Source organism: Melitaea cinxia, chromosome 24, assembly GCF_905220565.1.
Source record: "Melitaea cinxia chromosome 24, ilMelCinx1.1, whole genome shotgun sequence".
Taxonomy (NCBI): domain Eukaryota; kingdom Metazoa; phylum Arthropoda; class Insecta; order Lepidoptera; family Nymphalidae; genus Melitaea; species Melitaea cinxia.
The window spans coordinates 5479654-5494089 of NC_059417.1; the positions used below are offsets into that span (position 1 = coordinate 5479654).

A 14436-nucleotide genomic window follows, 5' to 3' on the forward strand; every position below is an offset into this window, starting at 1 on the left:
TGCGTCGAGGATCTGTGAAGTAGCTCGTGATATGCTTATGAAAACTATATTGCAGATTTTTAGAGATTGCTTTTGTGTACGTATTTTTGTAAGTCTTTTTTATTTGTGGTATTTTTTATATTTTTTACTATCGCCGTTAAGTAAGCATTCTAATTGCTAGGTAATAATAATTAATGTATCGAGTAACGAGTTATAAAACTCAACGAATTAGTGAAAATTTATATGATCCAGGGTTCAGAAGACTGTATTATTCAGAGTACCTACTGTATTATTCGGTTGATATCGATGTCTTTAAGCGTCAATAGTTTCAGCGTTTGAATACAAAACTTCCTGTATAGATCTCGTTTGACAACAGTCATATCACGACACCAACCAACACCATAGGAAGCCAACATATTATATCGCACGCTGTAGTCGCGGTGACTAGGCACACCAACACCTGTGTCTATTACACCGACGACCGTGACGACGCAATTGGTCGCTTTGTGGCGAAGGCAGCGGAAACCTCTGAAAAAGACATCCTCGAGCACAGCCTCAGGATGGCGATTCACCACAGGGATGCCGCCGTCATTGAGGGTGTGCTCGAAATGTTAAAATTGTAGCACACCTTATTTGTAGGAACAAATTGTAAATTAATGTAAGGAAAAAACTTAGGAGTAAGTTAAAAAAAAAAAAAAAAAAAAATTACTAATAATAACATAGGTTAAGTGTATATTGTAAGTAGGCCAAGTAGGCCATAAGTGTACATATACGTTAACTAGACAATAAGTGTACATATATTATAGATAGCAAGTAAGTTTATATATAAACATAGATAATAATAATTATTATAATAATGACAACAATAATTAAAGAAAGGCGCAATATAATTCTATGTCTTTTTGCATGTAAGATATCAATTAAGTTTAGCATAATTTTGGTCGGTGGACTCACGTCTGCATTAGGGATACTAAGACAGAATAATTAGGTCTCTTAATGTAAGCTGCAGTAGTGTAACAAGTAAACGATCAGTAATAAAACTAGAAATCGGAATAACAAAAGCATGGGCACTTTAAGCCTGTGGACATAAATTTATTTATAAAAAAAAAAAAAAAAAGCCAACATATTATGAATTGCAACGTGCTTTTCTTTTAAAGTTTTTCGTCAGCCAAGTATAAAAACAAAAAGGTCCATAATAATTAGTAATAATGAATTAATTAGATTAATTTAGTATAGCTGATTATTTTTCATTCTTTTTAACCGACTTCCAAAAAAGGAGGAGGTTCTCAATTCGACAGTATTTTTTTTTATGTATGTTACATCAGAACTTTTGACCGTGTGGACCGATTTCGACAATTTTTTTTTAATCGAAAGGTGGTGTATACCAATTGGTCCCATTTAAATTTATTTGAGATCTAACAACTACTTTTCGAGTTATATCTAATAATGCGTTTTTACTTGACGCTTTTTTCGTCGACCTACGTTGTATTATACCGCGTAACTTTCTACTGGATGTACCGATTTTGATAATTCTTTTTTGTTGGAAAGGAGATATCCCAAGTTTAGTACCATGATAAGGAAACCAGGATCTGATGATGGGATCCCACAGAAATCGAGGGAAACTCTTGAAAATCCGCAATAACTTTTTACTGGGTATACCGATTTTGATAATTCTTTTTTTGTTGGAAAGAAGATATCCCTAGTTTAGTACCATGATAAGGAAACCTGGATCTGATGATGGGATCCCAGAGAAATCAAGGGAACTTCTTGAAAATCCGCAATAACTTTTTACTGGGTGTACCGATTTTAATAATTTTTAATTTAATCGAAAGCTGATGTTTGTCATGTGGTCAAATAAATTTTATTGAGATCTGATAACTACTTTTTGAGTAATCTTTGATAACGCGTAGTTACTTGACTATTTTTTCGTCGATCTACGTTGTATTACTCGTCGATGTAATTGAAGTCGGTTTTTTTTTCGTTTGCGAGCAAACACAATTATTTCTTGATATCGATAATATATTTGCTTTATAAGGGGGTTGTGTGTAAGATATCAATATTAGAGATAGGACCGGCTTTGCACTTTTGTAAGTTAGAATATTGTAAATTTAAAAATGTGTTTTTTTTTTTAAAGTGCAATAAATTGTTAAACAAATAAATAACGTTTCAAAATTTAAATTTGAAATAGATTGTGACATGCAAATAATAAATGATACTAACTTGTATTTATATATCCGACCAGTCGCTGACTATGACGAGTACGTAGAAATTTAGACTTGTAGTTCATGTGTTCACGTTTGTGGATCTTATTCAATCGTGTCTTGTTTGAAATCAGTTGTCATTCCACTATCGTTTTTGAGTGATTTTGTATTTAGGACTTGACATTTATCGGGGCTATCATTTAAGAAAATCTCTATGAAGAAGTTTTGTATGTGTCTGGAAGAATTTTGAGATATTTGTTTTACTATTCACCTGATAGCTATTGTTAGTCAAAAAAGACCTTTGCTCAACTGCGAAACGTTTATAGGCTGATTATTCAGTTCAGTTAAGTATTATAAATTTTCTCATAATATTTATTCACTTTACATCCGTTCATTACAGACCATAAAATTATTAATCGTTTTTCCGACTTGTAAACAAAAAATACTTAGGTTAGGTTACTTTATTAAGACATATACAATATTTTACAATAGATATAAATATTGCACTATTCATTTAATTTGCAGTAATGGTTTAAGCCATCAAATGGTTACAAATCATTCAAAATAAAAACGTGAAATATATTTTAATACCTATATTACGCTCCGATCCTTCTCTTACATAGAGGCTTATGCCCAGCGGTGGGATGTTACAGGCTGAAACAATTAATCAATGAAATAAATTTTTATACTTTATATCGTTTACTTATCCTAAAGAAACTTTTTCAAGATTTAATAAAAGAAAAGCAAATTATTATTTCGTTACTAAAAGGTCTCAGGCTTGTGGCAGTATCCGCTTTGATTATTTTATTAATTTAAAGATTTAATAGCTATATGTTTATTTTATAAATATTAATGTAATTATAAAATTGCTGACATCTTCTTTATAATAAATTATTATCAACGTAATAAGTCTGTTTATAAACCCATTAGTCTTAATTTAAATATTTCTAAGGAATATAATTCACTATTCCTATAAACTCGAATGTTGTCGTTTCATATATTTTACCTTATAATTATAGTAATATATTTAGACGATTTTCATTTTATCGCTATATATTTACTGAAGTCGTATTAAAATCATAAACAATTCAGACTTATTTATGAATGGGACGGGTAATACAACGAAGTTCAGTGCAAACGGTAACAGGTATAATCGATTAAAACTTCTAATTCTAATGAAATAAGAGCAATTTTTGAATGTAGTCATGTATTGTGCATTTGAGTTGTGTGTGATTTTAATGGTTTTAGAACGCTTTGGCTTTATAAGAATATACTTTTTTTTTGTTTTCAAGTTTCTAGTCTATAACGATGCGTATAGAAGCAGTAATATCTTACAACTCAAGATAAAGAGTACCTCATTTATTTGTCAAGTATTTAACTTGAATAAAGACACTATTGTAAACTCTACTTACTACGTGACTTCCTACGTGACATTGGGAAAATCATCTGTGCTCATTTGGCACTATTGAAAGCCATTAACCCTAAAGAAGCAGTAGAAGAAATTTACTTCAATATTTTCTGCGGATATGGGCCATTTTTAAGATTGCTTGTTTCAATACGACTTAGGTACAAAAGTTAAATTATTAGTACTTAGCAGATCTACAGTTTTATCAGGAGTTGAAAGGTTTGTTGGGATATTTTTTTGCTCGATTATATCTATTTCTTCTAAGTATAATTCGTTTCTATATTCTGTTTCTTTTAGGTGTAATTATTTGTTACGTTGTTAGGTTTTTGAATGCCCGACGCTTTGAATACTCTACAGTAACCATGGTCACTTTAAACAAACCTAATTAACTGTGAAAAAAATCCGAAAAAGTTGTTTCATTATAAAGAGTGAAATTCGCGTATACATTAGAAGATATTTAGTTATTTATTATATTGAGGTAAGTTGGCACCTTTTTGTTTTGCAATGTTAGTATAAATAATATATAAGTGTATATAATTATATATTGGAATTTATTTAGTACGATTAAATACCTTTGAGACTTGTTGACAAGTCGCCCACGAACAGATTTTATTGTTTCTGTTAGTTGTGTAAACGATGAAAAACAATTGCCTTGGTATATTATTTTGTTAAGGTATGTTTCGTTTTAGTTTTAGAAAAAACTAGCTGCACCATGCCGTTTCATCCGCGTCCGATACGTGAGAATATCGGGTTAAAAAGTAGACTGTGTTACTCTTGATCTCCAGCTATCTACGTAACCAGTTTCTTTATAATCAAATCAGTAGCTTTTGCGTGAAAGACTAACAAACAAACATTCAACATCATAAACTTTTGCATTTGTCATATCAGTAGAATTAAATTTAATAAAACTTTTGCACCTAGGTGGAACTATTGTATTAGATCTACTCTTTGGTATATAAATTATAGTTGTATATTATGTACTTATAATAGTTTTTTTTCTAAATCTGCTTAAACTGTATTCATTGTAATTGATATCAAAAATAGGTCTCTATAAAGTATTTTTTTATTCATTTATTTATATTATACTTTCACAGAGTTGGGCCACCAAGTACCTAACCAAGGTACCTATTTAAGGTCCTAGGACGTCTTAAGTTTTTATACATTTGAATGTTTAAATAAATATTTTATCAGTCAAATTTCATTAAATATTCAAAATTTGTTAAAGAATGCTTTAACAAATTACAAAATAAGTAATGTAAAATAAAATGATACTTAAAGAATTAGTTCCTTTTATTTTCAATAACAAATTCGAATACAAAAGGTTCATTCAACTTTAGGGCGTTAACTACTGAAATAAGGGCACGATCCGGGCCCATAGCGCACAAATTACGATTTACAAACTTAAAACATTGTTTTTGCATATATCCTGTTTTGGACCTTCGATACATCAATACCGGCGAGGGCGCAAGGGCGGGTTTCGGTCCGATAATTACAGCGCATGCGCCGCGGGCCGGCGTACAACCGCGCCAAACGAATTATTTAGTAATTTTAAACTTATTTCCATTTATACCCTTGTCTGTTCGACTTAACAACTCTTTTCGCGCTCTCCGAAGTATTCGCGACTCAAACCAAGCGATCGCGCGCGTTGTACTTCAGGTATTATGATGATTAATATGTTTTGTTACTGTGTAACTAATAATTACGTACGATTTGAATTATGGCCGTATTAAGAAATTTAGTAACGTTTTGTGAATTGATTTTAGATTTTATTGTTGTTTTATTACTTACTTATGTTCTCGCCCGCGGCTCGTTACTGATAATTTTGTATTAGTGTACCTATTGTAGTATAAATTTCTTTTGATAAAGTTTGTATCTTTAATAAAATTTTAGTAAATATGTACTTTTGAGGATAATTGATGTCAAAAAATAGACTGCCATGGTGAATCTCTTGAATCTAATTAAGTAATTATTACTATAACCACTCAGTCCAGTCCAACCAGTGTCAGGGCTTTTAGTCCTGAGTATAGCTGAGGTCCCACCTTTTTGAGAGACACACTGTTGCCACGCTACTATCTTCTTTTATCGTCTATTTTTTTTTATTACTTACATATTGTATTAGACTTAAGACTTTGATTGTAATGTCTGCCTCAGACGTTATATGTATATCCATATATTGTGTGTGTTAGGATCAGTATGTTTTACAAATAAAGTTATTATTATTATAACTATATTTTTTACTGTTTCAATTAGTATCAATAAAAATTAGTATATTTTGAATCAAGTTATACCTAGTTTACTCTGTTACAATAATTATAATTGTACATAAGAACTATAAATAAGTTAGTTTCAGAAGAAGAAGGTAGTTTTTTTTTTTTGGATAAAAATAAGTACAAAAACGTTAAGAATATAATTTTTATTGCGTCTTATAAATTCTCTTACAAAACAGGAAGATCGTAGTTTCGCAGTGCGAGTTTTTTTTTTATTTGAAATAAAACTAAAGAATCGCTTAAACTAAATAATATTTCAACTAAAATTTTAGTACAAATTATATTAAAAACTATGAGATATTTTCATATATGCTCTTACAATTTATACAGACAATGTTATGATAAACTAACACTAATTTAAAAAATTTATATCTACAGTCTTACTGGAAGAACTAAGTTTTGTTTAATTTGATATTTTAGTTTTCATTTCTAAAAATATACAAAAATAGTATACAAATAAATAATCTTTTACATAGGAAACTATACCTCTTGGAGGATATGTAGGCCTTGTATATAGGCACTGTTGTGTTCTTAGCACCAATTACATCCAATACGGTAATTATTAGTTATTAAAATTTATTAGATGTAAAAATATGACAATTTTTGCACGAAAATAACCTGTAAAGATTTTAAATTCGATATTCCAAAATGTCTACATTTATATATAATTATCTTCAAATATAAACATCTATAGAATATTGGAAAAACGCATTACGCAGTTATATTTACAGTAACTTCTTAAAAAATAAACGATCACAACAATCGGACATTTACTTATAAAATACCAATAGATTTCGTAATACAATCACTCGTATATCAAATATAAAAGGCAGGCTGAAACAGCCGTGAAATAGAGTTACTATTGTCCAATTCAAATAATTTATAACAGCGTTGACCAAACTATATTATAATTTGTTTTATTTAAACATTTTTTTTGGACGAAGATTTTCAATGATAACAAAACTTATATATTTATAACGATAATACATCACCGATCTCAAAAAAAAAAATAACTCTTTGGGCTACTTTAAGAGTTTGTTACTTTCTAGTAATTGTTATAGTCAGTTGCTGTAGCATGTCTGTCTGACACCTGCCAGAATGACGCTGAACTCATCATCAGGTCGCACATCGGTGCCGGGCGGCGCTGGAGTGTAAGGCCCCGCAGGAGGAGCTCCTGATATCACAGAAGCGTAAGGAGATGGGTACATCCTGTCTGAACAGTATTCAGGCCCTGGTCCCTGTTCTCCACAGTACGGAGGCCTGTACTGCTGTTGCTGTTGCTGTTGCTGTTCATATCTATACTGTTCCATAGCTCCTTCCGTTCCGTAGTCCAAATACTTATCAAACTCCCTCGCGTCTACGTCCGACTCTGGAGACCCTGTCCGCATCTCTGAACGAGGGTTCATCATACTTTGATCCGTTTCTTGTTGCTGATTAGGTGGCTCCTCCGCAAAGTAAGTCCCACTCGCATTATACTCCTCGTACTCAGTTTTAGGTTGCTCGGGATAGTGTGAGACATAGGAATCCTCAGTTTTATACATCTGCTCGTACTGCTCGTATGATGGATGGTACTGAATGCTATATTCTGTAGTCAACGGTCCACTCGGGGCGGACGAAACTCTCGGCGCAGTTGATCCCAACGCTTGCTGATCTTGAGATGTTGCTACTGGTGGGAAAAATGTACCCGTTACCAGTGGTGGCTGCTCAGCTAATGTCCTTTGAGTGCACATCACGTACATGCCATTCGCCATACCCATGGCAGCGACCGGAGCTGGAGAAAAGGATCCAGGTGTCCGATAAGATTTGTAAGAATATGAGTCTGACATACTTGAAGCGTTTATCGCTCTTCGCCTTTCCTCGTACTGGTAATTTTCCTTTTCATTTTCTACTGGTGAAGCATCTGGGGTAGGCAAAGGAGCTTCGGCCGGTGCACTTCTTCTCCCTTGTGGTTCAGGAGATCTGGCAGGCGAGGATTCAGGAGTTTGAACATGGCCGTTGAATTGGTTAGATTGGAACGAGTCGGACGCCAGGGGTGAAGTTCGGTATGGGGAGAAACCAGCACCAGGGTTGTGTGAAAAACGTGTATCGGGTGAGTCATTGGCGGTGGCATAAGGAGATCCTAGGGTCGCTGAAGCGGACGAGGGTGCGCTGGAAGGCGTGGCGGGTTGGTTAGGTCTGGCTTTGTTTTGTTTTCGCCTACGAGGCCTGTACTTATAGTTTGGATGCTCTGTCATGTGGATAACGCGAAGTCTCTCGGCTTCCTCAACGAACGGTCGCCGATCTTGCGGTGTGAGAGAACGCCATTTTTTACCTGAAAACAGAAAAATACATTTAATCACTTGCCAATTTTTTTTGAAGCTTCATTAAATAATTATGTATATATTATTTTAAAAATACAGTAGGTATAGATTTTACGTTTGATAATTTTTTATCCAAATATCTAGCAGTGTTACGAGAGTCAAGATGGATTTTTAAAAAATCCCAACCATCATTACTAATAAAACTAGACAGTGTCGAGATAACATTCTTTAAAGTAACATTAGTGGAATTTTATGAATGCAAAATAGACACCACCAGTCACAAGTCAGGCTAAATAATCACGATAGTGTTTATCAAATAACTATAAAACACCTACCGCGAGTGTCTCATAAATAACCTTACACTTGGTTACGAGCATCTACAATTGGTAAAAAGGATATTAAACTCTATGGAATGAAGATTAAAGTATTTTTTTCATTGTAATAAAATGTATGAAGTTAGCGGAGGCATTATCGGGACCTTTAACAATCTTTAAGGATATTTATCAATGAGACGCTACTTGCTACTGTCATACAGCTTTAGTGAGGCACCGTGTCGATAAAAACTATAAATTATTTAAATTGCTGAATCATTTCTCTTTATTTAATTATTGCAATTTACAATATAAGAAATATATTTTTATTTTTAATTACTTCAGTTACTAGACAGTGGTGCTTAATATAATTTATTTAAACAGCACTTAAGAATAATTAAATTCTTATCAAATTGTGATAGTACGCTTCAGCCCTACCTTTCCCCATGTAGGAGAAGGATCAGATCTTATTCCAAATTGTGATAGTCGATGATAATTATTTAAGAATCGAGATTGTTCAGGTTTTTTGCCATTAACTTTTATTTGTACCATATTTACTGGTTTCATGCTTTAACGTTAATTTAGGGGTATGTTTTTATCATATTGTGTGTATAAAATAAACATATTCTTTATATATAAAAATATTCGAAAACATAACTGCATTACAATAATGTTTATGGAAACTTTGCTCATTGAGTCAGTATAGACTTCATGTATATGTCTGTCTGATTGTTACAGACAACTACTTCCGAAACGATTTGATTGATTAAGTAAATTAGAGTTAATTTTATATTTGTATAACTCCCTCTCGGATTCTAATTTCGTAATAATAGCAAAGTAATTTGATATTTAATACAACATAAGGAACGAATATCAGATATTTCCACAGGTTTAAAGAATTTAATAAACAAATGAAATTACATAATATTAGTACACATTGTAATTAACATATTACATAACATTATATTTTCATTTTTTATTTATTTATTTATTATAATTATTTCTTAAAAAAGGTTTAACAAAGGTAATTGACGTGACTTTTAACAAGATGAACAAAAAACTTCAACCAGGTACTAAGTTGAACCCGCTTGACTGATGTCAAATGTCAAGTTGACAAATGAGTAAGGGCTTCCTTGGTTCGAACCATTAGTGCTGCCGATCATCGATTTTTCTTTATCGATAAAACGTTAAATATTGTAATGATGTACTCATATTAATTCGATAAATAATATTAATTAACAGACACAGCGTACGTCTGTATATTTTTAAAACATTTATGAGTCACTTTATTACCAATTATATTATAGAAAATTTTTTTAATCTTCTCTGTCACTTACTATAGAGTTGTAAGAACTACTTACTTACGATTTAGATAATTATGAAGATTAAAAAAAATTCTTTTAATGCATTTTTATTACATTTCTTTAGATTTATTCTATTTTTTTTAAATAAATATATCCTTTGTAATATCAGCAATCTATACTTCTAGACGAAACAGCTGTTAAATGATTATTTTCACACAGCTAATCACACCAGCTAATCAGATTAATAAATGTGAGCTAACATTATTTTTTTATAACTTCACTTTTAAAACACCATAGTGAATAAAAAAAAACACATTACCATTTTATTAGTCCTCGATAAATAAAATTCTAAAACTTCTTGAAGGTAGGAAACATAACCAGTCTTAATCATTACATATAATCTTTATTTCCATACGTAATATAATTTGTCCGTGCGTACGACCACCGGTAGCGCATAGAAACCTAATACTCCTTATCAGTGTAATAGAGTGTCGTTGATAATAACGACGCGTGCGCTATAAAGTTCTTTCGTGAATAAAATGGTGGACCGTCTTCCTTTTTAGGAACACGATTTGTATTGTCATATGTGTTATTATTTGTTGTGTTCTTGTTTCTTATTTGTTGTTTTGTAACGTATAATAACAATTAATTACACGTTAATGGTATTGTTGGAATCTTTTTGAAGATGATGGTGTTTCTTTGTGTTATAAGATAATTTAGGCATTATTGATTTTTGAGCTATTAAATTTATATTTTAACGTTTAGTATTTTTCTTATACAAATCTAATATAGTAGTTTCCAGGATGTTCAGATGAAAATTATACAAAAAAATATCTATTTGTATTATACCTACTTAGGTTTACTAAAATATTTCTCAAAGATATAACAGCCTGCTCAGCAGCACTGTTGACAACTTGATGTCTACCTACAAAAGTCTGCTGTGATAAGTTCTAAGGTTAACTAGTAGAGAATGCTTTTAGCAGTCCGCCTTTTAAACCATTTAATAATATATTATGTAACTAATTCAATAAAGCATTTTATATTTATATTTAAATTAACAAATCCGTGTATATTAAAGATAATAAAGTTAATGGCTTATTCTTTTACAAGTATTTTATCAGAATTTACTACCAAATTACTTAATTGAAACTTTTACATTTCAGACTTGTAATGTTTGATAGTTTTATGGTAATTACGCTAAATTTTTTTAAACAGATGAAGAAATATTTATATTTAGAATTATGAGATCTAATCAAAATATTACAAGATATACGACTTGCCGTTAATCTTCTGAGATATTGCAACCATCTCAATCATATCGATATCCAGTCGATTTCAAAGAAAAAATCTTCACAATTTTTCTCGAAAACCACAAAAAATAAGGTTTATCGTAACAAATGACGTCATTAAATTAGGGGTGGGTCGATATCAGGTGGGTTAACTTAAATGATAGGAATCCGTCAAAGTGACATCTTGTCAGACTTATTTTTAAGAAAGTCGACTAAAATAAAAATTTTAGTCGTAAAATAGGTTTGTATGCCTTATTATTATTATGCGTATTAATTTTTTATCTGTGTATATGAAATATTTCTGTAATTTTCCTATATATTTTAAATATAAAATAATTAGGAAACATTTTTAGTTCTTAGACTATTAAAAAGACACAAAAAGCTGTATTTTTTTTGTATTACTGTTAAAATAAATGCTTCTTTTAGGCTTTCTTCACTGATGGCTGTTAAAGTTTACATCGCAGTTAAGTCATAGCGAGGCTTTATAAGCTATAGCTGAAATAGGCGCTTAGATATTTCTTTAACCGTAATTAATAAGCTACATCCTTTGTTTTTAAATAAATAGAAATTTAGCGTGAAATTTAAGCGTGGCAAAACACATGAGTTCAAGCCGTTTTTGGCATGAACTGGGGGAGGCCTATGTCCGACAGTGGATTGCGATAGGCTGAAGTGATGAGTGAGGAAATAGAAATTGTTGTAGAAAAAAAGAAAAAAATTCATCAAATGAAATGAAAATATTTATTGTGTCATAAGTTGATTATGCACACTTAATGAATATAAAAATATATATATATTTAAATTACTAACAATAAGTTAAAAAAAAGTAAGTAAAAATGACTATATTTTAAGTAGGTACATTACAAACTTAAGGAATATACCTAACCAGCTTTCCAGTTCCATTGTATCTCATTTATCTGTTAGATACGAAAATTGTTCGAAAAAAGGATATTTACCATGTTTACGAAAATAATAAACATGGTAAATATCCCCCGTTTTCGAATAATTTTCGTAATAGAAGTAACCACGTTAATTTAAAATCTTATCTGTTAGATACTCTCAAACATCTGATATTTTATCAGCACCGATGAAGCAGGCTTATTAGATTATAGGTTGAAAGAAAACAGAAGCAATGTTTGAGTTAACGATAGCGTATAATGATTCAAATCAATCACGCGTGTTATGACGTGCGGTGGTCCGGCCGTATCATTAATTAAAAGGTATCATTAAAAAGTTTAATGATGTTAGCGAAAGATGTTGTTTTTTTTTTTAAATACATACATCAAGACTTTTTTGAGTATTAGATCGATGTGAGAGATGCTATTTTTTATATATTTGAAATCCCGTCCTAAGCCCTCCTACGACTACACATACAATACAAATTCAAATGCCCATCCCGAGCGGGAATCAAACTCGCAAACCGTCGGTGTTTTAGGCTACACGCACCACTACACCAGAGTAGTTGTATCTTCTAAATGACTGAATTGTATGTAAAAAAAGTACCAATTGATTTTTTCATAAATATGACTGTATCAATGTTTTGAGTACTTTTGTCTTCACCCTTATATACGTATCGCACATATTTCTATATTTATTGTTTCTGCTATATATGAGGAAACTTTTAAAAACAAACAAAACAAAACATATTTTATTTAACAAAATGTTAAAATCGATAGTGTCACAAAGTGCTGATAGATGGCAGCCCAGATTTTTTGCCACAACGGATGTCCAACGCACGCGCTGCATTCTAAATTCGAAATTTCTGCCATTCCACTCTATCATCTATCTGTCTCACTCTATCTCTATAAGTTTATATACCCATTTCGCTCTCGCGGTATTTTTTTGCATTTCGATTCCAAGTGCGTTGTCATTTTTGTCGTTTTTTTAAGACCGCTTTTCTTTTAGTATTGCGGTGGCAGTGGCAGGACTCTTTTGTTTTTTTTTTTATCGCTTATAAAACCTTCGCAATAAACTATATCGGCTCGGGTTATTAATCTATCGGTAACTTTGAATATGTCGACTTGAATTTAAGACTTGTTTCACTTTAAACTTTCATTTTTTTTGTTTTATAAACTTTAGTTGCTATACACCTATAGCTTAATATCATGTATGGTAAATAGCGATTACGTACAAGTTATTTTATTATCCACATATATAAATAATAAAACAAACGTGCAAATGAATCATTTATAAAGAATAACGTTAGTGACGATTTCGCGGTAGTAAAAAAATTAATAACCAAGCTTTCATTCCTCGTCGTAAACGAGGTGACGTCAGTTCCTTTACACGTACTTAGAAAACCTCGGCAAGTATTCAAAATATTATTAGAAACGAACATTGCCTCCCATGAACGGTAGTGCCAACGTTAAAGTTACTGTCCACCATAAAGAATTCCTTTATTTTTTATCTGTGCATTCCGCGAAGTGGCCAGCAAAATAAAATTGCTGCCGAAATCCATAAAGGAGGCTTTATACGGAGACGTTTATTGACGGAAACGAAAATTTTATTTTACGCCATGAATTATGACGAAAATTAGCATTTCATTACAGTATGTAAAGAAAAAAGTAGACATTACAATGTAATTTAAACGTTTTAAAGATTTAATTATATAACTAGTTAAGATGTATTAGTTATGAAAACTAGTTAGTATAGGTCGATACGAATATTTTAATAAGGTTAAAGTTCAATTGATTTATCAGTTTAAAAATCTGATTCGCTGTCTTATAATATGATTATGATTGTATTTTAATATTATTTTTATGATTCATAAGTAAGATTATCCGGAAACTAAAGAAGTCGAGTAAATAGCAGCAAATTTGGATACATACCTAGGTATGTCTATGCTTTAATATTGAACGCGATCTGGCAGCAGTTATTTCTTTGGTTAATTTTTATTTAATGCGCAGGTTTGCTAACTTAAAACTACTATTTTAATTTCATATTTTAAACATAGCCTTTGATTTTTCCGTAAACTTGCACCAAGCATCAAAAGCAGTACAATATCTTCGACAAGTAATAAATGTTTGTTGCACCGTAAATTCTATGCCCGGAGCCGGTATTGTGCCTAGGCTGCCTAACTCCACCGCCCTAGGTTACTTGCGGACTATAATCTGTTTTATGTACTACATGAATACTACAGAAATTACGCGCTAAACTATGTATTGTATGAGTTTTTGTATTGTAAATATTTTTTGAGTTGAAAATTATTGTTTCGTTTCGTTTGATTGTATGTGAAGTGGTTGTAAAAGTGTTGGGGTTTTTGTTTTATTGGGTTGGTTATTTTTATGTTTGAGTCTTTCTATGTTAATAGTAAATAGCAAGTTTTACAGATATAGAGAAAAATAAACGGAACGAAGCCTTCAGGATCTATGTTAAAAATGGGT

At 31.4% G+C, this 14436-nt stretch overlaps 1 protein-coding gene across 1 annotated transcript in view; it reads right to left on the reverse strand.

The window, feature by feature from the left end:
• Nucleotides 1–6913: 6913 nt before the first annotated feature.
• LOC123665610 (putative transcription factor SOX-15) overlaps nt 6914–14436 on the reverse strand; it is a 115048-nt gene continuing 107525 nt past the window's right edge. Inside the window, exon 3 of the mRNA XM_045599889.1 lies at nt 6914–8163. Coding sequence (XP_045455845.1) covers nt 6914–8163 — 1250 coding nt within the window. The remainder of the gene's footprint in view (nt 8164–14436) is intronic.